The sequence below is a fragment of the Cyclopterus lumpus genome, chromosome 1 (assembly GCF_009769545.1).
Source record: "Cyclopterus lumpus isolate fCycLum1 chromosome 1, fCycLum1.pri, whole genome shotgun sequence".
Classification (NCBI taxonomy): domain Eukaryota; kingdom Metazoa; phylum Chordata; class Actinopteri; order Perciformes; family Cyclopteridae; genus Cyclopterus; species Cyclopterus lumpus.
The window spans coordinates 8,877,573-8,904,238 of record NC_046966.1 but is presented as its reverse complement, the minus strand read 5'-3'; the positions used below and the strand labels follow the sequence as shown (position 1 = coordinate 8,904,238).

At 40.0% G+C, this 26,666-nt stretch overlaps 1 protein-coding gene across 1 annotated transcript; it reads right to left on the bottom strand.

Annotated features, from left to right (window-relative positions):
• Positions 1–40: 40 nt before the first annotated feature.
• On the bottom strand, positions 41–26,666 carry micu3a (mitochondrial calcium uptake family, member 3a). Its single transcript, XM_034538722.1, has 16 exons — positions 26,403–26,666; positions 22,251–22,398; positions 20,838–20,869; positions 19,635–19,713; positions 16,627–16,674; positions 15,453–15,535; positions 14,321–14,392; positions 12,985–13,026; positions 10,350–10,445; positions 5,356–5,370; positions 3,848–3,942; positions 3,532–3,703; positions 2,907–2,912; positions 2,152–2,260; positions 1,836–1,993; positions 41–338 (listed from the first exon to the last, which is right to left on the bottom strand). Exons 1-16 carry the CDS (start codon positions 26,664–26,666, stop codon positions 192–194), a joined length of 1,566 nt encoding a protein of 521 aa, XP_034394613.1. The 3' UTR covers positions 41–191.

Sequence of the window (26,666 nt, the reverse complement as noted above, 5' to 3'; positions counted from 1 at the left end):
TAAATCATACTTGGCATTGATGAAGATGAAAAAAGGAGGGGTGTTGCTTGTTATCATACACAGCATCAGTCTGCTGTGTTCGGGCATGCTTGGAGTTATTATCTGCTTTCGAGGACCAATGGAGATCTGCCCTTGAGAAAACAATGTCGCTAACGCTGATTATAAAGAGATTAGTTTGATTTATTCCATCGTCACACTTCTTCCTTCATATTCTTTCTGCCTTCTTTCTCTCTCCTCATATACAGCTTCTCCTTGTACCTCCTCCAGAGCTGGTGCACTTGTCGCCTGACCCCCGAGCGAACACAGCCCGAGAAGGAGGTGTGCTGTCGGGCCTTCACCTGGTAAACACAGAGCAAAGGGAGGCAGAAGTCAAACTGCAATACTGTAGCTACAAATATTCCAGTCTAGAAACTAGAAACTCAGAGGTGTTTCCTTTATCTCATCCTGTTTATCCTGTTATAAATACTTAAGTCATTTTGAGCTTTCCACACATTCAGGATGCTCCGAAATGAAGACATTGACAAGTAAAATAAGTAAAGGTGAGGAGTATAATTTTATCTGATACTGTTGTCACGTCCCAATAGGTGATTACATGTTTGTTTTTTAAATGACATAAACCCCAGATATACATTTCAAATGATGAAAACAGTGTCCGACTTTCTGTTCTACGTGTTACTTATCTGCTTGCCAGCTCCTTCTTCAGACAGGATTTAAAAGAGGTGGCGCGCTCCACAGATTTATAGCCCTGAGAGGTCAGTGGTTAAGAGACCATGGCAGAGAAAAAGACACAAGGAGGAAGAAGGGAAAACACGGGGAGAAGAGGTAGTGGAGATAAGAGATGGTGTGTTGTAACACAGGAGAGGTTGGAGCGATGGCAGAACAGAGGAGTGTGTCCGAAAGAGAGGAGATTGAGGATGAAAGCAAAGCAAAAAGAGGGAGAGAAAGAGAGATCGCTGTTAATAAGCCGAGACTGTGAGGCCAAGAAGGAGCCAATGAGGTCATAAATCCAACAACTTACAGGCTCACTGTTGTGCAATGGTAGTGATGTTTGTGGCATATTAGGCAAACTGTTAACTTCACTGTGTCTCACTTCTGTTGTAAACAATGCTCTAGTATTGTATCACAGTACACCACTAGAGGGCAGTATCCATCCTTGGGAACAACACTTACCCATACTATACCCATACTATTATTCAACTGGAACACCTGTGTTTGAACCTTCATTGTGTGTAAAAAAACAGTATTGTGACCTTTTGCATGCATGGCCAAATGTGTTTTTTTTGTCCATGCTTCACTAAAGAATCCTTAACCGTGAATTTAACCACAACTTGAGAGGTGGTATTCTTGGATCATCTATATCAGAATAAAAATGTACGCTCTTTTTTAAACATTACCTTAAAAACAGGAGATTTTGAATTTCTAGGTAATGCTCCATGTTCTGGCATTTTGACTGCTTACTGTAATTAAGTATGTATGACGTCTGCAGCAGACGTTGACCTCCTCCTTGCTGTGATTCTGTCTCCTCTTGGTCTTAAGTTTGGATCACAGATGGTGAATGGTATACGGTGCCTTTCTAGTCTTCCGACCCCTCAAACCTACAACATTTACCCCATTTGCACACGTGGCGGCACCTGCTCACCAGGATGTCATCTAATGCTTATCCACATTCTTCAGGAGCAATTTGGGGTTGAGTATCTTGACGATATTCCGCTCAGGCTTCCTCTCCTGAGCCACGGCTGTATATGTATTGTTTTAAGTCAAGAAATTTGAAGACTAAGAGTGCATTTTCTCAACTGGCAACAATCCTTCTGCTTCTTTCACACACAGTTCCTTACCCTTGCTCCCCTGTGCAGCCGGTCCTTCATTATGCCGATGAACTCCTTGTAGGAGAGCTGGTCGTCGTGATCCACGTCAAAGATCTTGAAGATGGTGTGCACAAGGTGCCGTGTCAGCTTCAATCCAGTGGCCACATACACCGCTCTTGCAAACTCATCTGGTAGGAGAGAGAGTAAAAAGCGTTTTGATCATTTTGATTTTGCACCAAGCTCAAGGGAAAAAAACACACACCAGCTGTGTGTGTCAGACCCTGTAGCTCACACACACACACACACACTACCCTGTAGCTGCCTGTAGCCCCTGCTTTCTTCCTACCTTGTCCAATGGAGCGAGAGGCAAAATTGTACATCTGCATGGCAATGGCAAAGTCCTCGAGGTTGTTGAGGAACTGGAAGAATGATCTGAACTCATCAAAGGTGATTCCCTGAAATAAAAAAACAACAGCCCGCACAATTACTTTAGGGAGAAGCATTGATGAAAACGTTGATCGCTGGAGAAAGAGAAGCTTAAAATTGAATGTAATGAGTGTTTGAGCACAGATCCAAATGGACGTTAACAGACGTGCATACAGCATTCAAGGCACATCCACTCTGTTGTCTGAAAAATAACGAACCATAACATAACTCATACTATCAATCAATCAGAGATTCCATGAAGTCCTATTAATGACGTAAAAAGTCATTAATGACGGTCAGGAATGTGTCTGCATGATATAGACAGTTTCAAACCTTCTTGCAGTGTTTCATAACCCAGTTGCATACATTAATAGTGCTGAAGCCATTCAACAAGTAGCCGTAACCGCCCCATGCTCTCTGCTGTGAATCAAGATCCAACTGATAACGGCTAGTTTAATAACAAACGTTATACATTTAAAAAAAGAAATCCATGAATTGAAACAAATAAGGAAATGCAGTCTTTGTAGGTTGACTTGAAAAGATGCAGATTAAAACAGATACAAATGACTAGTTAGGCGTTCATCTTCCTTTAAATGTATAAACAAAGAAGTAACTAAATAGCAGATTAGAGTGACAGATTGTAACTGCAGGTTATTGTATGAAGCCGAGACCAACCTCCTGCTTCTTCCACAGCATGAAAAGGAAAGAAGGAAGGGACATAAATAGAGTTTGGTTGCATAAGGATGGCATGCCAATGTGTAAATAAATATATACATAGATAGACAAGATGTTCACATGTCGCTGGAAGTGCAGTCAAGTGTGTGTGTGTGTGTGTCGCGTGAGGCAGTGAAGCGCCAAAGTGTGGAGAGCCACAACAGCTTCAGGCATAGATAGTGGTGGGAAATTATGGAGGCTCTAGATGGCTGGAGGGCGGGAGCACCCATAAAGCAGGGAGAAGAAATTAAGGTAAATGATTAGGAAAGACTAATTAGTTTTTTACTGTAAACTAATTATCACTTTGGGGGCCATTGATTCCCAAAATGCACTTAAGGTGCGATGGATGGTTTCCATTGTTATCATAAGCATTAAAAAAAACTACAGCATACATTATAGTGTTAATGTACCTTTATCCAACATTATCCAAACATAAATTACTTCAAAATATGCAGATACATCCACACACACAAATAGTCAACAGGAACTCAAGTTAAGATCTCGTGTATTTTCAATCTTTTGCACAGCTATTAATTTGCCTGCGTTCGTCTCCCGTTAAAGAACAGCGTGCGTGTTTGTACCCTACCTTCTCATCAGGTATACAATGGCGGACATTCTCCAGGTAGGCGCTGATGTTTTCCACATTGGTGAAGCGAAGCAGGATTTTGGCAAAGTCTTCTTCACTGATGGTGGTCATCCCTTTGGAGTAGGTCAGAAACTCAATTTCTAACACCTCGGTTTGAAGGTTATCCATAAACCTGAAAAAAAGGGAAGGGAAGAAGAAGAAATACATTTTACTCAAAGCTTTATCAAAAGAAACATGTTACTATGTTGTGATTTGATTAATATTGTTGACGGCATCGGCATGTATTTGATGCTGTCCACTGAATATTGTTATGTACCTGTAGAAGTCATCAAACGTCAGCTCTGCCTTCCCTTTCTTCCCAAAGAAATGGACCAACAGGGTTGTATCAATCGTGATACTCTCATCCGCTCGCTATGAATTATCATGAGAAGGAATAGCAAAAGAGAGAGGATCAATGAGTGACTAATCCATAAACACCAAGTGTGATCTGAGGAGAAGCAGTGGGCGGGACGAGTCCATCATCAATCCAACATGGCAACCGCGGTGCCAGGCTAGCAGGAAGCAGGTTTCTGCTGCAGAACGTGCGCCAGAGGAGCAACAACAAACTGTGAGTCAAACAAATCAGCTCAGGCAAACAGTCAGTGCCCATCACAACATCAAACATACCAGTCTAGGCAGCAACAATGTGTAGGTGTAACCTCTGAAATGGGATGGGTATCACTTTGATAAATAACAGGCAGGTTCAGCTCATTAAACATGGTAGACATGTGTCACTGTCAAAGCTTTAAGTACGATAAAGTATAGAAAAGAGTCGGTCAAATGGGGATATTAAAGGTGTATGTCCATTTTAATTATAAGAGTCATGATAGTCCTTATCATTTGGTTTTTGAAAGCAAAGTATGGAAATAAAATGAGAGGTATGCAGCAATTTTGTCCATGCTGCCTAGACTGACGAGAAGTATTGCCATCGCAGCATGAAACACGGACCACTACTGGTCTGGTGAAGACAAGTGCTCAGGAAGCAGAAAAAGATACAGGGACACTGGAAAAAAAAAGAGTCATGCAAATGTTCAACAAAGCGGGGGAGTGTAGTCGACAGAGAGAAACAGAGAAGAGGCAAAGAACACATGTAGAAGACAGACAGACAAACACAGAACACTCAGCTGCCGAACATACAGACACAACACAGTGTCGACATCCCATGCACTTCCCTGTGAACGCCACATTGACACAACCTCAAACCACAACCGACAGCAGCACGGAACGAAACCCACATAAGCACAAATGCAGAGAACGCGAGCCGATTCCACCTTTTTCCGTCAACGGATCATAGTGTCGTATTTGTAACTTTGCATTGGTGTTTTTTTCTCCCTTTTTATATATTTAGTCTCTTTACATATCCTTCAATCTTAGTCTTCCCACCACAGTTTCTCAATGTGTGTTTACTGTATGGCCCTGGTCATTTGAAACCTTGAACTAAAAAAAAGTATTACGAGCCTTTAAGAAACAGTAGCTTTGCATGTATATCACTGTTTTCCTATGTTTATGCTCCCTATCTCAGAAAAAGGTGACTTTTGAGCAGTTCCAGAAAAGACTCAGCCAACGTGATTTCAGAAAGAGAGAGCGTCAAACGGCCATCTTATTTTCTCTCTCTCCCTGCCATGCCCCCCCCCCCCCCGTCCAATCCACTGCCATGCTGAGGTATATGCAGACATACGATTAGCTGGAAGCTCATGCCTCATGTAAAGAGGAAGAGCATTTATGCCATTTCCATCATCAACATAATTATCATCATCACTGCCACGATGCCATTCGTGGTTCTACCTTAAGAATAAAATCCTAAAATCCAACGTGGGACGAGAGGAAAATGTCAAACAAGATGACAGTTTTACAAAAAGCAAACTGCACAAATTCACATCTTTCACAGATGTTGTAGTTGTTGATTGTGACAACAAGATGTGTGTTAATTTTTTCAGAAATTAGCAAATGACGATAACTGACGTGCAGGGATAATGATGGAGAGAAAACATATGGTTTGGTGTTCAAGTTACGTTCAAAATATAAGTTTCGAAGAAATCAGGAGAATATTTTACTATTATTATGGTGAAACTGGCTGTGTTAAGCTGCCAAATCCTCCATTAGTCTCTAAAATGTAAAGCATTTAATAGATCAGTTCTTCCTCCTTGTTGTCTTGGAACCCTTAAGAATGATATACAAACAACTTGAGATCGCTCATCAAAGGTTAAATATGTCTATGCCTTATGAGGGATTCGTCCCAACAGTGATATAAAAACAATCTAATGTGGAAGACAAATGTTTTTCTTCTTCTTTCTTAACTTGTTAATCATATTTTTCCAGGTGAGGAACCACTAGGATAGATGATTAGTAAACTGACAACCTCACTGGCAAAAGTCCATTATGTAAACAGTCAAAGCAGTTAGCCAGACGACAATATGGGTCTCAGTTTTGGGTACTTTGGGTCACCAAAATGTGGTAGTAATTCTCAACAGTGAGACCTAATAGATTAAGGCAGTAACCAAATTCCAAACAAAAAGCCTTGTGGAAAATCCAAACTCTATTTGATACAGAATGATAACTCAATGGATAAAAATGTCTTCTGGGAAACAACCCTGTTTTAGGACAAACAGTGTGACGATCTGATTTGCGTTGCAGTCTGTTCTTTGATGAGGAGGACTTCCTTTAAATAAACACAGACAAAATGAAACAGTTACAGACGTATAATTTCAGTGTCTTGTTTTCGATGTCTCACTTATTTGAGGATCTTTTCATTAGGCCTCTGATTACGGACAAACAGGACAAAAATACTTTCTTTTACTCTTTTATCTTTTATCTGACACATTACTGATGTCTCTATGACACATGAGCTGTTCATACATCGAGACAGCATCCAGGTGGTGTTTCTCTGCCTCGCTTCCCTCCTCTCAACATACCCCCCCCCCTTCTTATTTTGCATAATCTTCAACAGTTTATTTTGCTCTATCAGTGATAAAAGCTATCAGTGATAAGCTTCTACCAATCACTTTGTCCGTCTTTTGAAAACAGATATATGTGATAAAGGCATTCAGTCTAATCACTGTAGCAGTGACTTTATTATCCACAAGAGGTTTAATGAAGGGTAACTCCTGTCGTTCAGGTGATTTAAGATTACATGGGTTCACGTAGTGCATTTTAGCAGTAGTGTTTGATTTCAGTTGAATTGAGAAGTAACAAGAGATGCTATTGATATTTGGATGCCGTGCACCATGGCAAATCTATCAAATCAATGAAATCAATAATGCAACCAGAGGTGGTCATCTACATCTACATGCTATGAACCAACTGTTTTGTTCCCCTTATTGCTGCAAAGCTGCATTAAACAATTATTAAATCTTTTTGCCAGCAGAACAAGCCGGTAACACCTCATTGACATATTATCATGAAGTTATCATGGAGAACTGGACTTAGTGTGTCTGAACGACAATATTCCCTCTCCTTTGAGTGCCGTTTTTTTCCCAGCAATGTGTCACTTTAGCTGGTAAATGCTCCACTATGTTCACCAGAGAGTCGCTGAGCCTGCTGTTTGGTCCCTGGCAGGTAGAGCACAGTCGCTTCATCTGAGCTTTTTCCCTATAAACAGCTGCCTGCAGCTGCTGAAAGCAAAGCTGATGAGATCAAAACAGTAACGCTGTGGACCATCAAACCAAAACAATGAGCTGAATGGAGCTGAAGCACTTATAGAGCTGTGGGAAACTGCAGAGTCGAGTGGTGAATCTCTGTGGGTTCATCCCTAAAAGCTTCCCAAGCAGAATTTCTCTCTCACTGAACAGAATTTGTGGTTTTTGATTTTATCTTTGGTAAAACGAACGTCAGCTTAACCTCGAATAAGACGTAATGCCAAACGGATCATAACAAGCGTATCATTCCTGGAAGTTTGGCAGCACTGGTGTGAGCTCATCGTCCCCATGAAGACGTAATGGTTACCCCGCCCACAAGGCACGAGCCAACACCTGGTGTATGCATGTGTCTCTTTGTCCATCTGTGTGAGTGTGAGCTTCAACAGGCTTTGATCAAGAAGCTGAAGGTAAAAACAGTAATTACTGATGTAAACACTAAACAACCTCCCTATCTGTGAGTAATATACCTTGGAGGAAGAGCTCATTGTCGGACTTTAGTTCAGTCAGTCAGACTTTGCAAGGTGAAAACAACGACATGTTCCTCTTTCTCCCTGTGAACCCCTTTTTATTTTTATTTCAAACCTTCTTTCTTTCTCTTTCTTTCCTCCTCCCATCACTTCTTCCCCTCTTATCCTGCTCTTATGTCCTTTCTCCTCATACCTGACAAACAGAGGCGATTCGCTCTTTCCCTCCCTCCTTCTCAGCCTGTCAGTCAGACCCTCCTTCTCCAGACAAAAGCAAAGAGGTATAATGGTGACTAATCTGTTAAGTAAACACATCTTTCTCTAAATACAACCTGCTTCTTTCTTTTCCCCTAAATGCGTTTCCCGAACTTCTTCTCCCCCCCTAAACCCACTTTGTTCCTCAACATGTGTTCTCTCCACTGACCTGTGTCATCTTCTTTGAGCCTCTCTCACCTGTTTGTTGTCTCTGATTTTATCTCGTCTTTTTTTTCTCCCCCCTCAGGTTTTCCAAATGATCTGATCGTTGTTTTTTGTTTTTACAATTCTAATGTTTTCTTCCTGTCTAATTTACCCCATTTTCTTTTATTTCTCACATTTTGTTCAATGCACTTATATGTTTTAATCGCTCAAACTTTTAATGTCACTGTTTGTCTTCCGATTAGTTTCTTCCTCCCATCCTCCCATCCTCCCCCCTCTGTCTGATTTTGTCTGTTCTGTCCGTCCGACATCCCGGAAGATGAAAGGCTGCTCGGTGTAAATACAAGGTCAGTCCCATTATGCTCCACTGTCATTATCTCCACCTCAGCTTCCGCTGCCACTACAGCACATAGCCTGTCATTAGTCACTTAGCTTGCTAGAGCTATTAGCTAGTAATCATTACCAGCAGCTTGACCTTGTGTTGGACATATCGGAGAAACAATTTACGTTGTGCATGAACATGGCAAAATGTAACAGTCCTGTTGTTTTTCAACAGATGTTTAGCTATGCTATAATAATAATAATGCATTTTATTTGTAAAGCACTTTTCAATGAGTTTCCCCACTGGGGATTAATACAGTTTTCTAATCTAATCTAAAAGAATCTCAGCGTGCTACCGAGCCAGTAGATATAGTTAAAAACAAACTATAATAGAATAGAAAATAGCTGGCTAGTGCCATGCCTCTAGAGCTGGTAATACCTGTATGCCTCTTGGTTAGTCCACCACGTTGGCCCAGACTAAACTATCTCAACTGTCAGATGGATTGCACTTCAATTTTATAGATGTGCATGGTCCCCAGAGGAAGTCCTACTGACTTTGGTGAGCCCCTGATGTATTTCTCTACTGCGACCATGAGGTTGACGTTACATATTTTAGAAATGTCTCAGAGAAATATTGGATGGGTTACCTTGAAATTTTGAGTAGACATTTATAATCAACACAGGTTGAATAGTAATAACTTAAGTGATCCCCTTACTTTACATATATCATGAGGGGAAACTATTTGTCCAACACTTTGTTCACGACTAAATAAACAAAAATAATCACATTACCCATAGCTGTACTTAGTGCCTCCTAAACATTAACATGTTAGCATTATTAATGTTAGTGTGTTATTGTTAGCATTCAGCTTAAGGCACTGCTATGCGTACAGCCTCACAGAGATGTGAGCATTGCTGTAGACTCTTATTCCTGTTTTTCTATTCATTCTGTCCAAATATACAACTACTATACTCAAAAACACTCACATTAAAATGAACTGTGTGGTGCTATAATGATCAGAGGATGTGTATATGTGCTTGGCAAGCAGCTATCCTATTGTTACACCAGTTACATTAAACATGTTGAGGTGTAAAGTGAGAATGCTTTGACGCTAGCCACAACACCGCACAGATAACAAGGCACAGACACACATACAAAAGCATAACAAAGAGACTAAATGACAGAAGGCAGGTGAGAAACAGAACAGGTTATCAGAATACGCACATTAGAGTATCTGTCATCTACAAGTATTGGATCAAAACCGTCACACCAATAAAGTGGATTATTTAGAAATAATAATCAACAAAAACAAAAATAAAGTTATTAGTATTAGTTGATCAGGAATAACGGAGTGACACAATGAAATGGGGAAGACTCTTGAAACATTTGGAGGAGCCTGAAGTTATCCAAAGAATAATTGTTTTTGACCATAATTTTCTTTAGATTTAGGCAGATCAATTAGATGAATGTTTTAGGAAGTCTTTCTGAGCTCATCCAAACAGAAATGATCCCACATGGGGAAAGGGGATGGAGGAACGACAGTAGTTTCTATATATCATGGCAGATGGTCATCTTAATGATATACTATATATACAAAGTAATGTTTGGGAAAGAAAGGTAGAAAGAAAGATGAAAATATATAAGTATCAAGCCAAACCAGAAGAAAAGTGTTAGCCTTAGTTTGGGTTTCTTCTTGTTTTTTAGCCATGACAAAAACTGAAAAAAGCATTGAAAAAGTAAGTAGTGTGAATACTGCAAAAGTCAAAGATTAGGGACTTCAACGCTTTTATTTTGAAACCTTTCTGGTCTTATTCTGGCCAGGCTTGATGCGTCTACATTATTCTGCTTCTACGTGGCTCGCACCATTTACTACAGGAAGAGGGAGAGTGAAGGAGGAAGAACAGAGGGATGTCGGGACAGAGGACAGATGGATCTGTGTACCTCCGCCAGGTCAGAAAAGAGGACTTGACTGGCGCTTCGCCGCAGAACGTCCCAGTAACTCCGCGCCACAAACTCCTGACTGTCTTTTTTTAGCACCTGTAGGAGCGGTCAAGCAGGACCAGGGTCAGTTTACCTACAACTCAACCACTTAAGGAAGTAAACTCCAGCTTCCAATATTCACCTCATCAAATCTCAAAATACACAAACAGATTCATGAAGGTGACTTCCTGAATATTTTTTAAATCACTACATTACATACAAATACTGCATATTCATGAACAGTGTCACATTCAGCATTATTAAATAGTACTAAGTATCAAGATAAGTCTGATCTGGCACCTGGACTCATTGCAGTGCATATTATGGTGTTATGGTTAGAACAAATAGCCAACTACAGGCACTGTAAATTATTTCTTAACCCTACATTGATGAAATGCTGTTTATTAGAAAATGGCGAGTACGACAGGGGAGGAAGAAAGAAAACGTAAATGTTTAGAATTAATGTTCCGTCATCGATTAAATTTACTGTATTAAAATTGATTTATATCGCTTGATCCGACTATTAAAATAATGAGTGTCAAACACAGCCAGAATGAAGGGAATAAGGGTCAGATTTCGACTAAAACCCTCAGTTATCTCTGAGGAATCTGCTGTAAGACCATTAAATCAAAATGACTAAAACTACTATTCGTTACTTTGCCTTTGTATTGACACAAGCCAAAGAAAAAAAATAAAAATAAATCTTGCACATCAAAATGTTCTCTGAATGCAATTCTTCCACTTAAAAGCAAATTTTACGATACAACATAATATATTATATATATATATTAATGAAAGTGAACCAGCTGAACATATCGCTGTCTCGCTGCTTCTGTTCAGAGTGAGTCGGGCCTTTATAAAAGACACCCACGCTGCTGGGCTCCTGACCACCCACCTCGTCTGTCTCTCCAGGGAGAACGCAGCAGCAGCCATTTTAAAAGGACCCTGCACCGCTCCTAACTTCACAGTGACAATGCAGCTATCCATCACAACACTGACAGGATGAGGACTGTGTGTGTGTGTGTGTGTGATATAGAGAGAAAGATAGAATGCTCATAGTCCTTATAGAGACTGGTGGCTGGGAGCCTGCAGACACTGCACAGTAAACATCCCTCTGACGTTTTTTGCTGCACTGTATTCAATCTCCATTAGTAAATATTCATGACCACTTAGGTCGGGAAACCTTCTACAGTGGTTGTCATTGTAACTACAGAAGAATATAAGACATTTGCATATTGCAGTGTCCAAATTACACTATTATCATTGTATTGATCTTGGTTTACAGCTTTATTGCCTTGTTTCTACAGTAGCCAAGAATAGACAATCCAAACAGGCTCTAAATAGGGCCATTTGCTTTTGTTGGCACATGAGAGAAGTTTCAGTTGGTTGCAATCTGCCACCTCACCGCTAGATGTCGCCAAATCCGGCACATCTCGAATACATATGTTACACTCTGGATGCCATACAACTCAGCAGACAAATGCAACCAGTTTGCTTTCTTTATGTACGTGAGACTGTGCACAGACAATAGGAGCAACATTATGTCTGTAGACAAATATAAAATATCCTGCTCTCTCTGTGCATTAACAAAAACCCCAACAGGAACACACACACACTGCCGAACCAACAAGCATGCATCCTAAAACAGTTTGAAATGGACAAGGTCTGATTGTGTTTAGAGCTTTAGAGTGCCTCAAGTCATTCTAAATCACATCACTCTCTTTTTGTAAGAGTTCATCTCTCCTGACCCCTTAAATATATTACTCCTCTGCTGCCATCCTTCTCTCCATTCATCCAACCCTCTGCCATCGTCCCTCGATCAATCACCCAGCTGACCTGACAGATGGACAACCTGTCTTGAAGGAAATCTCTCTTTCTATTCCGCTTATTCTTTCTATCTATTCATCCTTTAAAGGAGTCTACAGTGCATGTTTTACTGACAACAAAGGGTCATGTGGACTGGGTCAGGGTTAAGGCTTTTTCAAAGACCAGGTCAGGACACAAAAGTGTCTGACAGAGGCATTAAATAGAACCCTAAGTATCCCAATATAATTGACATTTACATCCCAAGGAGGAAAAATATTCCCAACAACACTAAACAATGTTACATGATTATCCAGATACCCAGCAGGTATTGAAACTGGTGTTGAGTTATGAGATTAATTTGGAGAATCTGTTAGTGACACTTGCCTCTAAGATGAACCTTTTATATGTCTAATAATCCCCCCATACGTCGCTGTATCAATTTATATACCATACGACTGTCTTTTTTTTTTAAACGATGAATACAGGTCAATCGACTACAGAGATTAGAGGAGGTTATAAATATTCTGCAATATTGTTCATAAACTATCTGTCTACGATAACTTCTCAGCCTTTTATCACCACTGTGCTTAAGTTCCCATTGTGGTTTTATTATAATCTTACAAAATTGTCAACTAAACTGCTTTCTTTTTTTAAAGGAAACCATGTAGCATGTAGTAACCTATCTGACTGAAACAGCTCTCTGTTCCTCTGTTCATCCTTCCATCAATTTCTTTAACCATCTAAAGATGAGCAGAAAGGAGACCACAGGTTTGCGGTTTTGGATACATACGCTGTTCATGGGGGCAACCTGATATCCATAGAGCTGCATACTCTAACACACAGAGAGAGAGAGACACGTGAAAGAGGAGGACAGAGCATGCAGTCACAGAGGAGGAGGGAGGAAGAGAGAAGGTAAAAGACATGTTAGTACATGCAGAGAGGCCGTGGATACGCTCTGCAGAGGGACGAGTCATTTTCAACACAAAACTCACTTTGCATTACAACGCTGTGGCCTGCACGGCTTGTGAAACTGTATGTGTGTGAGGGAAAGTATCACATTCTTCTTCTTGCAGATTTATCTTTCCTTAATTTGAAATGTACATCATAAATGTTATTGGTATGACTTCTTGTGAGCTCAAAGCTTTACCAGGACAGATCTATAGGACACACTATTCAGGAATGACTAATTAATAACTTAGAATTAAAAAATGCAGCCCATAATGGCTTTTAAAAATACAAAGTAAATTATATTCATAATTTACATTAACACATAACACAAACTAACATTCTCGACAAGGCTACCTTACATTTGTTTTTTAAAGAACCAAGATTGTGACCAAGATGTCTCATGCAACAGCCACTTACTTGTAATGGCATCACTGTTTGTAAATTACTACAAAATAATCTTTGGCACTGACATGTCTTGATATTAGCTGACACATATGCCAGTATGTTAAAGCTAATATTCACCAATTCTTCTTTCAGGATTAATTCCAGCAGGCTTTTAAACCTAAACTTCACAGTTAGCCAACAAGCCGGCAGATATCAGAATAAAAAGCATAATTCAGTGTAGTAAAGCAATGTGACCCGTGTTGCTCCAAAACTTAAATCCCAAAAGTGAAACAATTATTTTGTTGACTTTTATAATTATTTTTGTATCCAATCTAACAAGTAGACAGTAAAAACAGAGGAGATACCACGTTGTCAAAAACTATTTATTTTAGGCAGCATGCACTAAAAGCTAACTTGAATACCTGAATGAACACAGATGACAATTAGCTTGGGATGATGGTGTCAGAGTCATTTTCAATACATCCACATGGACAGTTTGACACAACGTTCATGTTGCACCTTCAGTGCTGTTCTACACTCATGGATGTATTGAAATGACATTTTAAGAGGGAAGTAACTTTAAAGTAATGTTTACTTTTTACTTTTGTATTAACCTCCAGGACATGTTGGATCTTTGTCTTTCAAGTCTACCCCACTGATGATAGCAGCATTACTGAAGTCCATTTCCATAAAGGTTGTTTCAGTGTTGGCAGGACTCAGAGTGATCTCCTTACAAATGAGCCTCTCCTTACACATAAACATACACCCTCCTCCTGCGTTTCCAACTTTCTTACCAACTGTGCTGACTTCTCACCATCTCCTTTCCTCCCTCTCTTTTCATTTTTCTTCCGGAAGATCTCCTGAAGCTGTAATGTAAGAGAGAATGAGGGTCTTCTTGACAATTCAAAGACAGATTCAAAGTCCTGCATGAAGCTTCAAAAACATTTACTGAGTTCACAAAGTTGTGCACCTCTGCAGCGTGTGTCCAAGATGTCACTTAAGCATTGGCCCTTTGACAACATGATTAAGAGTGTTGGTAAATGCTGTTGTAGCTCAATGCTAAATCACATCTGGCAGAAAACTGCAGCTGTGTATTAATAGATGTTCTTAATTTGGTTGTGGTTTCATTGTATTTTGCTTTCAGTGTACTGGCCCAGGAAAGCATATCATTTGCAGTTTTAAAAGTCTATTTTCATTTTATTTGTATTATTAATTTGAATGATTAATGACAGTTGTTACCTACAGCACTAAACCAAACACTGCAGTATGATTTATAAATGCACATCTCCAGGAATACTTGAAGAGGTGTGATTGCAAAAGTGCCTGACGTTGTTCATTTGAGGTTTATTTAAATTAATAATCCCTTTATTTGACAACAGATGTCGGATTTTTGGCTAAATTCAAAGTCTTAGCTTTGCCAAACCTTCAATCTGGTAAATGTTTTTTTGGTCCGGCACCTGCCCACTCCCTCAGGATCATCAACCATGACCTCCCACTCCTGCTGATATACCATCCCACTCCCAGCGGTCCCCACAGGGATTCTGATCACTTCCTGCCTGCAGCAGTGTTTTTATTAGAAAATCTGTTGGTCCCATCCCACAGAGAAGAAAGAAACATGTAGCCCTTATAGATTTTAATCTAAAGAAATGCTATTACAGTTGGGCTACTTAAAACATGTATACACTGTCTCAGACAAATGGAACTGAAAATCAGCTTTTAAATGCTTTAAATGTAACAAAATGCAGCTTCAGCTTAAATCAGGGGGGGTTGAAGGTACATAAAAACACTGACTGATCGTCACTTCACACTTATTGTCGATATCTTTAATATCCTAAGCTGGTCCTTTTGCCATGGAAGCAAAACGTGATGTTAATAACAAATAAATTCAGTGATGGGATGGATTTTCTCTCAGTGTCAGAGACTCACCACCAAGAACTCCCTCTTGTCCACCATCTGGTTGCCGTCTGCATCAAACATATTGAAAGCAATCTTGAAGCCAGCATGGGGCTCTGGAGAACAGAGAGGAGAGCACATAGGGTGAGTGTGTGCAAGTGTGTGTATTGAAGGCAATTCTAAACCCAGAAATGGCATGGGAAGAATGGCATATAGGCTAGACAGGAGGGAGATGAGGCGGGTGGTTGAATCTATATGGACTATGAGCTATGCTTGCATTTTTCTATACCATCCTACCTGTTTTTTATTAGAGGGGTTCAGGTATAGCTATGCTACCAAAATAAAATAAAGCTTGGGTCACTTAATGTATTTATTCTCGAAATACCAGAATGCATTTTTGCTACAAAAAATAAACACAAAGAACTGAAGTACTTTTTCTACTTGCTGGTCCTTCAAGCTCAGCAAGAAAGTCCAAGATACCATATATTTGTATTTGCAGGTACAAAGCACACATGACTGGTTTGACTCAATAAGTTATTACAATTACTTGTGAGAAAATGAACCAATATTTGTTGTTATCTTCCCAACTAAATATCAAATTAACATTGATTAAATGAATTCCAACAGCAATAACACAAATCCCTCCCTAATTAATGATCAATTGTTGTCTCTCAGTGTGCGAAACAATCCCTTAAAAATGATAAGAATGTTGAACATTGATACTGTTTGGTTTCTTTATCATTTACAGAGGAACATACTTAACTTCCTGATTTTGAGGGGAAGAAGAGCAGACCTATTGTGTGTAACGGGGCCATATCTTATACAATGCAATACAGTATCAGTATTTAGTGCAGAAAATGTATGTTCTCAGAGAGTACTGAGTGCAGCAGTTTTATTTTGATATTTTAAAATAAGCCTCATATTACTGTCTATATTCAAGTTTTGAAAGGTTATAGGTATTTCTTTCCTCTTCTATCTCTCAATTTCCTGGAAGGGGAAAACCACCGGATGTCTGTCATAATGGCCTCTCATTAAGTCCTGGGTGGGCTTGTGTATAGTTCATATCATATACCATAGCAAAAAAAGAGCTAAGTTCCCAAAATAAGCACAGCATACTGCGACAATAAAGTGGGAGGAAAGATAAAACAAGAAAGTAGAAGATGAGATGAAGTGAAGGAGGGTGCGAAGAGAGACTGAATTGACTCACTTGTCAAGATGCAGAGCAGGAACAGGTACTCGGTGTATGAGATGATGCCTAGTAATGAGACCAAGACAGAGGGAGTTAACACACACACACACACACACACAATGTTTACAGATGTTCAAAGACCATAGGCCTCCTGACACACACACTAACGCACATAATCCTTCCTTTCATGAAGATAGCATCTTGAAATGTGTCTTCTGGAGCTCAACTGCCATTCAACAGCCATTCGGCCACACACCGTTTCTTTTTCTACACCCCAAGTGTCCAAAGTAAAGACACAGGTTGGCAGGGGTGTGTGCATGTGTATGTGTCTGTGTTTGGATAAGCAAGTGAAAAATGTTTTAGGAGGTGATCCTTTCTTTGCCTCAGGCCCATTTAGGAATCTTTGTAGCTCCATCTCATCTCATCTCTCTCTCTCTCTCTCTCTCTCTCTCTCTCTGATCGTTCAGATAGTTCAGGGTGACTCGCTTGAGTGTTACGGGAGACTGCTTTCCCATGTATGTATGTGTGTGTGTGTGTGTGTATATGCATGTAGGTGAACATGACACCAGTTAAACCACCAGTGTGAGCCTTGTGTTTTCCTGATGCTCGGCTGCTTTGTGTAGAGCAGCTGGTTTGGAACTGAATTCTCTTTTCCCTGTGTAGCCTGAGAGCAGGAGATACACTCGGAAACTACTCAGGTTTCTCAAACTCATTCTCACATACTTTTGGTGATGCTGGACTAAAAGATGGGTTAACAGGTAGTAATCATCATTCAAGTTGCACATTCAATGATCAGTCTAAATATAAGTAAATATGGCTTGGTACTATCTACTATGTATGCTATTTGCATATGTAGCTTTAATTTATTTCTATTTGCGAGTGTTTATGAGTTGTACATTTTAAATGTTAGAACAGGAGCATTGATTTACGATCACTGAAATCAAATTAGTCACTGCCACTCTGCAGGTACCTGAGTTTATCCTTGCCATGTGTTTCAACTGGTCAGAGGGCTTAACAATGCTTAAAGATGTGTAAACCATAACCCACATACAGCAGACTTCCCTAAGTTCACAATGAACTGCCTGCCTAATATGAAATGCCACAAAATTGAAACAATAGCTGGGGAAGAGGGTTAGGGGTTAGTCAAGTAAAAAAAAGAAGATATTTTAGACCAAACAACATTGTAGACCAAACAACTTGCATGTTGTAAACACATGAGCCACAACTTGATAAGATGAGAGTAATTCAAATATAGAGGTCAGGTATATTTGTGTAATATATATGCCATACAATATCTCAATGGCCTTCATGGCCAATAACTGTTACTGACTAAGATAATGGTCTTTAAGAAGATACATCGGGATTGTTCTAGTTATAAATTATGCTTTAACCACAGATACACTCATTATACTGAGTAAAGTATGTTCATACAACTACTGAAATGAATGACAGTTGATAACAGTGGGTTACATTTACTCTGAGCTGTAATCTGTCATGTAAATACCCAGCATGCTACTGTACCTTAATAATCACCTAACCGGGATCTCACCACAGCCTTGAATACATTGGACGTTTCTAAATCGAAGCGGCCGACCAAAACTGACATATTTTACAGCACGCACACACAAACAACATCATTCCTTTGTCTGACGCATAGCTCTGTCATTCTTAGAAATCCACAGCCATCCCAAGGATTTCAACTGTCCTCGCTCATCATGGCATGAAGAGGAGAGCATGTCCTGACATCACACACACACACACACACGCACACACACACACACACCCAAACACAATAATATAGAATACAAACACACACTTATATAAAGTGTATACGAGGGACGGCATTGTAAGTAAGTTGAATTGAATAAAAGTGTAAATGAACAAAGAAGTTGTTTAGTGGTAATACAAACAAATATGTATAGATAGTAATCGTTGAATGCTGACTGACGTGTGTGTGTGTGTGTGTGCGTGTGGGTGTGTGTGTGGGTGTGTGGTCTTGGCAGTCTGCCACTAGCTATTTGAATAGACATGCACTGTATATGACTGTCTTCCTCTTGCAATGTGAGATAGGTTTACAGACTTTCTCTCATTCATCTCTCTACTTTGTACTACTTCTTCAATTTCTCTCTGTCTGCCAACTTCATTTTTACATGTCTAATTTTCACTCCCTCGCTCCTCATGTCTCTTTTTTGTCCTCGTTCTTGTCCTTTTTTCTCTCTCCATTTCTCTGAATTAAAAAAACATTAGCACAAGGGCAATGGACCCTGAAGTGTAAATGTAAGACACAGCATTGGTTGGAAGGCGTAACACATTATCCTGGTAGAGGAAGAGAGTGAATGTTATATATTTAGCATCTCCCAGTGTGAGTGTGTTATATTATCTCTAGGGGGATTCACTCACAGACTGCGTGGTTCCTCTGTTACCCGCTGATGCAAACACATTAATTAGGGGGAGCTTCTCTCCTGCTCTCTCTGTCTTTGGTGCTGTATTATTTGTTATTTTCCAATATGCAACCAGGAGGAGAGGAGAGGAGGTTTATTTTTAGTTTTTTCAGCAGGTTGTTTGGCTGTAAGAAAGGACAGCATGGCTCCAACCCCGGATTAGAGGCACCTACAGTGACAAACACACACACACACACAAGCTCACAAGCACTATTTAGTCACACATCGGTAGGTAAAACCTGGTATCTGTGCATTTAAAAACTGCAAAAATTCTGTAGAATTTATAGAACTGGTCCTCCCTTACTCCTCATATCAACAGAAACGTTTAACTTGTCATAAGTTATAGTGACATAAGTATATTAAATAAATTAAATATAATGAAACTGTAATAGCAAAATCCTAATCCACCGACATTGTTAGTATCTGACTACTCTTATAACACTCACATCAGTATTATTTAGGCGTGTGTGTGTGTGTGTGTGTGTGTGTGTGTGTGTGTGTGTGTGTGTGTGTGTGAGTGAGTGCAAATGTACTCAAGGTGCCTTTGCTCTTGTTTTGTGTGGTTGCATGTGTGTTCTCTCTGACCTCGTTCTCTCAGGTTGCGAAACAGTTTGGAGGATCCTCTCCACACTGGGGGAGTTTCTGACAAATTCTTCTCCAGCTCCTGGCAAGACAACACACAATTTACAAATGAGTTGCCTGACGTACATCATACAACCACAGACCTCCTCGTTCATACTTCAAACCATGAGATTCACAAAGACAGAAACAGAGAGAGTGAATGTATCATGCCATGGAAAGAGGGAAAGGATTCACAAACAAAACATCTTGACATTCATTCTAGTATTGTATATGACAAGTTATTTTCTTTCAATCAAGTGAAAAGTGTATTGCAAATATATGAAGTTATATGTGGAGTGCCATTTTCTATTTCTTTTTTTAACACAACATGAGCTGTGCACTTCCATTGCTTGCTCTGTAGTTCTGCAGAGAGCAGTAATGCAAATGTGTACCGCATGCATGAAAACGCTTCCCGCTGATAAACAAATGGTGGAGGTAACGCCGGGAGAAGGTGGGGAATAAGAAGATTGCTAGTTGATGTAAACATGGATGTTTATATTTTCTGATAAAGGAAATGCATGGAACACGTTTGTAGCACCTAATAAACAGGATACCTTTGGTAAAAAAAAGATCACTGAATGGAAATATAACTGTTAACAAGAAAACTCAACGGGGTACCTTTAAGATTGTATTAAGATTTCACTCTGATAAATAGTGATAACTCTGATTTCCTGTATTTATACAGCCAATGACAACACCTTAACACACCATTTATACATTTGACTACAGTCAGCACAACTGACAAATGTGCGTTATTATGAAATAAAAACACCTGATTTGTGCCAAATGAATGGTTCAGAGGTTGTAATTTCAAATAGAAATTCTAACAAAATAAAGTGTACAGAAAGGGAAGGGATCTGGGTGCTCTGGAGACACTGTATATCACACTGTAAACACCTGGACGGCTCTGTGTTTGACATACTGTCTTAAGTTAATTGCAGTGTGGAGGCCACTCCAATCTGCCTTCACCTGTTTTTTTCTTGACATATAGTGACAATGAAACTGATAATGATGTGCAATCATGCAGTAATGCTACGGTACATGGAGAACCTTCTACATTTAAATAAAAAAGACAATCGTAGCAAAATCGAGATATTAACTTTGCAGGGTCTGCAACATTTAACATGCAACAGCAGAAGAAATAAGTATTAAGAGTGTGTCTCCCACCTGTTTGGCCAGGGACCTCCAGGGCCTCTTGTCTGCCAGGGAACCAGACAAAAGAGGAGAGAAGAAGAAGGGAAAGAGGAGAAGAGAGTTTGGGTGGGCTTGGTCAGATAGCATCTGTATGATCTAGAAATGGGTCTTAATGTGCCGAGTACAGTCACAAAACACACACACAGACACACTCACTGTATATACACTGTCATCATCACAGGCCCATTTGTACCGTCTAAAGTGCCCCGTGCTTGTCTTTGTAGTATGTGGAATGTCCCCGTAAAAGCACATACTACTTTTGTTCTGTTTTATACAGCAAAGTTCATCTAATTCAACTTCAAAGGGGGCATTAGAGGATGTCGGCTGCTGAGAGGTTATGTGCGGCTGTATCGTATGTCAGTGAGCCAGGGTTGATGTAAACACACACATACAGGTGCACAGTCTGCACGCAACACAATCGCATACTAGCTGAAGAACGGAATTGCTATTTCGGTGTTTGTGATAACCTCAACTTGTAGGGGCATTTTGAAACCAGTTTTCACAAAGTAAAAAATAAGTTAAGTGTCTGGTTTAGATATTTACTGGTTAAGATAAAGGTAAATATGAGCAACTGGAATGTGGAGAAGTCGAGAGTGTCTGTGTGTGGTGTGTGGTGTGGTGTGTGCGTGCGTGCGTGTGTGTGTGCGTGTGTGCGTGCGTGTGTGCGTGCGTGCATGCGTGCGTGCATGAATGCGTGTGTGGTGTGTGCGTGACTAACATTAACCACAGACTAAACAATAGCTGGAAAGCCATCTGCTTTGAGGCTGACTGTCCGGGACTAATTTGTTACGACTGGCAGCAGGCTGACAGAAACAGCAAAGATGTGCTTGAAACACAGTAAAGTGTTTTAAAACATGGATTCAATAAAACAAAAATAGATGGGACACTGAGATCCATATTGGGACATCCACATCGGGACATAAATTATAGATCAGAGATGGCCATCGACAAACTAAACACAAGTATAATTTAGTTTGTTATCAATTTACAAATAAATAAAACCTACAAATTCTAAAATATAACAATATTTTTATATTTGGATCCAACCAACGCAAATGCTCAGTAAAATGGATGTTTTTAAGATGGTGATTAAAGTCTGTACTTTTAGGTAAAGGTAAATTGAAGGCATGATCTCACATGTAAATGTAATTCATCAAAATCTTGATACAGTCCAGAAATAAGCCACATGTTAAGGTGCAGGTGAAAATGGGACCACGGTCATAGCAATAACGGTATAATTACTGTACATCAAAGGGAAATGGCTTGGATGCAATCAGAGAATATAATTTCTCACAAAGTAACACTCTCGAAACGTTTTCTGACGTTTAAAGATACTTTGGGACAGGAAAGCGTGGGCTCTACACAAGATACGAACAGCAAACGTACTTCTGGGTTCGCTCATGGTGACCGACTCGATGAAGTTCTGTGGCGTCATGTAGAGCTGCCCTTCATATTCCACCGAGCTGAACATGCGGAAGCGATGCTCATGGGACGACATGTACACGTCTCCCTCTTCAAAGTCAAGCGGACGTCCCTGCAGACATAAAAACAACAGGCAAATCAAAATATGATATATGTTGCCCTCTTTTTTTGTCGGTTTTAATATTTGTAGGATGTTTTTGTTTTTATCAAAAGAGAAAAAGTGCACAACATTACTGGAAATATGAAAATCATAGTTATGGCTAAAATACAGATACATATAAAAACATATTTTTACTATTTACCAGCTGATTTAAATAATCCACAGAGTGATGGATGTAAATGTGCCCCAATAATTCTAGTTTGAATGTGACTTCCCATCTGTGAACTTTTTCTACACAGACAGCAGAATATAAACTGTTCGTGCCTCTTCACTGCTTTTGAACCTCCATAATGAGGAGATCATCCATCTATTCTTGGCATCGAGTCTCTCCATTTAGCTCTCTGAGATTATGGACAGTCAGCACCTCTGGCGCAGGAAGATCTCCCACATACACCCACGCACACACACACATACACACACACACACACACACACACACACACAAATACTTTGTCACTACTTTCTACTTGATTAGCATCTCTCTCTCTCTCTCTCTCTCTCTCTCTCTCTCTCTCTCTCTCTCTCTCTCTCTCTCTCTCTCTCTCTCTCTCTCTCTCTCTGAAAAGCCAGGGTTTCAACTTGATTAGCTGCAGCGTAGGAGAGCTGCTATGCCAACAGATTGTGCTGCATGAAGCTATGTAATTAGCAGAGAGGTTTCCAAAATTAAACCTGTTTGGCCGCAGGGCCCAGCACACCCAAGCTCTTGCTCAGCTCAGCTAACATGCTAATGAGCACACGGATTCATTCATAAAGCTTTGATGCTCCCTTCACCGAGGGGGCTTTTGAAGGCATGAATAGGAGATGAGCGCTCGGCTTCATAGGAATGCACTGTAATCAAGTGTATGAGCACGGGCGCCCATGGCCCTGGCTCTCACTAATGAATGAAGTTGAGAAAGTTCTGTAAAGGCAGCAAGATTCACATGCCATGTTGCACAACATGATGTTAAAAGTAATGCAAAAAAAATAATAATTGGGTGTAAAAAATAATAATAAAAATAAGTAAGTGGCAGTGATTTGAAAGTACACTGTGTTCTTGTGTAGTTATAATGTCATATAGCCACAGCTACATCTGTTCCTGTCGTCTAGTCTTGTTCTCCAGACTGCATAGCAGATGCTCCGGGTGATTCCCCCTCAGGCAACTCAGTGTTCTCCATTCACAGCCACAACTTTTAATACATTTTCTCAGTTTTCTCAGAGCTAAACTGTCCAAACCCTCTTGTTTTCTGTCCTTGTTTCATGATTTAATGTCAGTCATATCAAAGTAAAATCTAGCCAGCTAAGGTCCCAGTTCGAGTCTGACGTGTCAGAAATCCTTCAGTCACCTCTGTTTTCTAATCGTTAGGTATTGTACAAATACAAATACAAGTAGCAGTTTTCTCTTTTGTGATACAAATAGTCTAAACTTGACTCTTAAGTGGCAAATGTAGATCAATGCTACTTGATTTGCCAAAAGTGTGTTGCTGTTTCTTCAACTTCTGCTTCACTCTCAGTCTGTGCCTCTGAGACTAATGGTATCCAAGCCACGTATTTGTATATATGTTGAGATACCCAACAGGTCATATGTCCATCTATGCCAGGCAGCAGCCTCTGGGTCTGAAAAGTGAAGCCAAGCGAGTTCTCTGGTTGCAAAGAAAAAGTCTATGCGATAATGACCGATACTTCTCAGTTGATTTATTACCTGAGTAAACATGACTTTATGGTCTCAATCGCTAGTTGTCAAGTACATTTAGAAAATGATTACAAAAAAGTATCTTTCTTAATATAAGGAAAAACCTGGCCTGAACTTTTACCTGCCACAGCCAACAGTTACCCTGCAGGTGGCAGGTGCTAATGTTCTTCCCTGGGTGGAGCCATTGTCTCCTCATACGATACTCTAGAGTCCAGACTGCCAATCACACAACCAGCCACAAGTCACTATGCCAAAGATTCAGAATCAAGACATAATAATGTTGTTAGGATTTGTCAAACATAAGCTAAGTTTGGTATTGTCCATCTCAGGCTTCTGTTCCCCAGAGGAAGCACATTTTGATAGTAAGTCCCCAAATTGCAGGTCTGTGGAGACTCAACTGACCCACTCTTGTTTTTCTTGTATCCTTAGAGAATCTCAGCCTTGTTTTCAAGCTTGTAAGAACTTGTGTTTCCCTGCAGCTTTGTTCTCCTTCCCTGCAAGTGAGTTCTCACAATTTATTTAAGCCGTATCCTTCAGAATCCGTGTAGGCTACTTTTACTTACTGAGTAACAGAAGGCTGTGTTTCCCTTTTCCCACTGGAGCTATTCGGTTCCCAAGTTGGGTGGATATCAAGACACCATATTCTCCAGTCAGTTATCCTTTCTGTCTTCTTATAGTCTCTCCTGTTTCTAAACTAGCTACCCCTCCTTCATCCCAGTTTCCTTACAGGCAACTCTTGTATCCTTGGCTGTTCAGAAGACCTAACCCTATAACCTATACATTATATTATTGATTTAATTTACCATACGTTCTAAATTGATTTACTACCCTCCGATAAACTACTGGTGTCTGTTTATTTCAGTCGGCCTACAGAAGGAAGCTTATATTTCAATGTGCAAGATAAATATTTAATCAACATTGCATATCTTCTCAAATTAAGTTATGTGGTATCAAATTAATCAGCTTGTAGCTTGTACGTGTTCATACAGGTAAATAGAGGCATCAGATTAGACTTTGTATTGGCAGACACCCAATATCAAAGGACTTGGATCAGGACTGGGCCCAAAATATCTTGATCGGGACATTACGACTGATCATAAAGGAATATAAATGTGTATATAAACAAATAGCATCTGGTGTGACAATTAAGTTAATAGTCTTTATGACATATGTATTCAATTATTGAGGTTAATGTGCTCTGAATATAATTAGTATTGTGTTGTCTGTGTTGTTTTAATTACAGACTACTAGAGGATTCCCTCCCAGTTATATATGATGCACCACTTTAACTATAAAATATTGTATTATGTCACAATTATATAATCTTTAACTTGAAATAACTAATGACTAAGAAGTGTTTTCTAAGCCAAAAAATAGTAAATAAAAAGTTTTCCAAAATAAAGTCGAAGATGGATCTTACTAACAACCCTAGATTTATGGCATTTTATTCTATATTTTATATATAGACTTGCACTATTTCATGTCTTAGATTCTCATATTTATTAAAAACATGTGTACATGTTAATGTGAATGTAATATTATTATCACAAAAATATAATATACATAATAATATACACTTCTGAAATGCTCCCTTCAGCATAACTTGTCATTTTAATATTTGTTTTTTACTTTTGATTTATTTTGCTGCTACAAACAGTAAATGGGGTTGTAATGGGGTCTTTTCAATTTGTGGTATTGATACTTGAAGGATCAAAGTACTTGTTGTCCAACCCCTGGAAACTAGTGGATTTTCTTCATATCTAGATGCCACATTAAACTAAACTGTAACTACTACATTAATTAGAACTAGCAACTAGTACCTACTCGGGGATATATGTTACTTTATTTGCAAGTGTTATTCAATTAACACCTCTGCCTGGTAACACGTTCAACCTTCTCTCACTTCAGCACCAGCTCTAACGGAGAGCGCCATTCCTGCATCTGCGCGCGCACATCGTCCTGTAGCCAAACAGTGAGTAAACTGTTTCCACTGGGCGTGTTGGGAATAAATGACAGAGTGTATCCACCGAGAGGAAACATATAAACTATCAGCCGCACACCGTGGCTACAAAACACAAGGAGGCTGTCTAACTGGGCCGACGTGGGCTACTTTGAGTGGCGAAAACACGAAGCGCTCTTTGGCTTTTTCTCCCAGTGGTTTGTCTTTCTTACTCCACAGTTCTGCACACCGAGTCCTCCATGTCAACACTAGCGACAACACACACACACACATCCTGCTAACCCAGAGCCTTGTTGTCAGCCTCGCCGGTCTCAGCGCAACGTCCTACCTTCTCCTTGGCTTCCACGGTCGGGATGGCTGGCATCAGTCCGTTGATGCTGTGACTCCCCATCCTCTTCCTGCCCCTGCAGCTCGTCATGTCGTTGTAGAAGTAAAGCGCCACGGAGCCTCCCGTCGCGAGACACATCCCGACCGCCAGACACCTCCGTGTCCTTCCTCCTCTGGCCGTTTGACCACCGACGAGCTCGTATCTCGCCGACGACCAGATGTTTAGCTTACCGGCCAGTGCTGCCACTCTGCGGAAAGCGGCCAT

Excerpts from the sequence above, each read along its gene's own strand:
- micu3a (XM_034538722.1), bottom strand. The coding sequence starts at position 26,666 with ATGGCCGCTTTCCGCAGAGTGGCAGCACTGGCCGGTAAGCTAAACATC. Across the intron at positions 19,714-20,837 it reads GGAGGTCCCTGGCCAAACAG|GAGCTGGAGAAGAATTTGTC; the intron begins GTGGGAGACACA and ends TTGTCTTGCCAG. Across the intron at positions 15,536-16,626 it reads CCTGCTCTGCATCTTGACAA|AGCCCCATGCTGGCTTCAAG; the intron begins GTGAGTCAATTC and ends TCTGTTCTCCAG.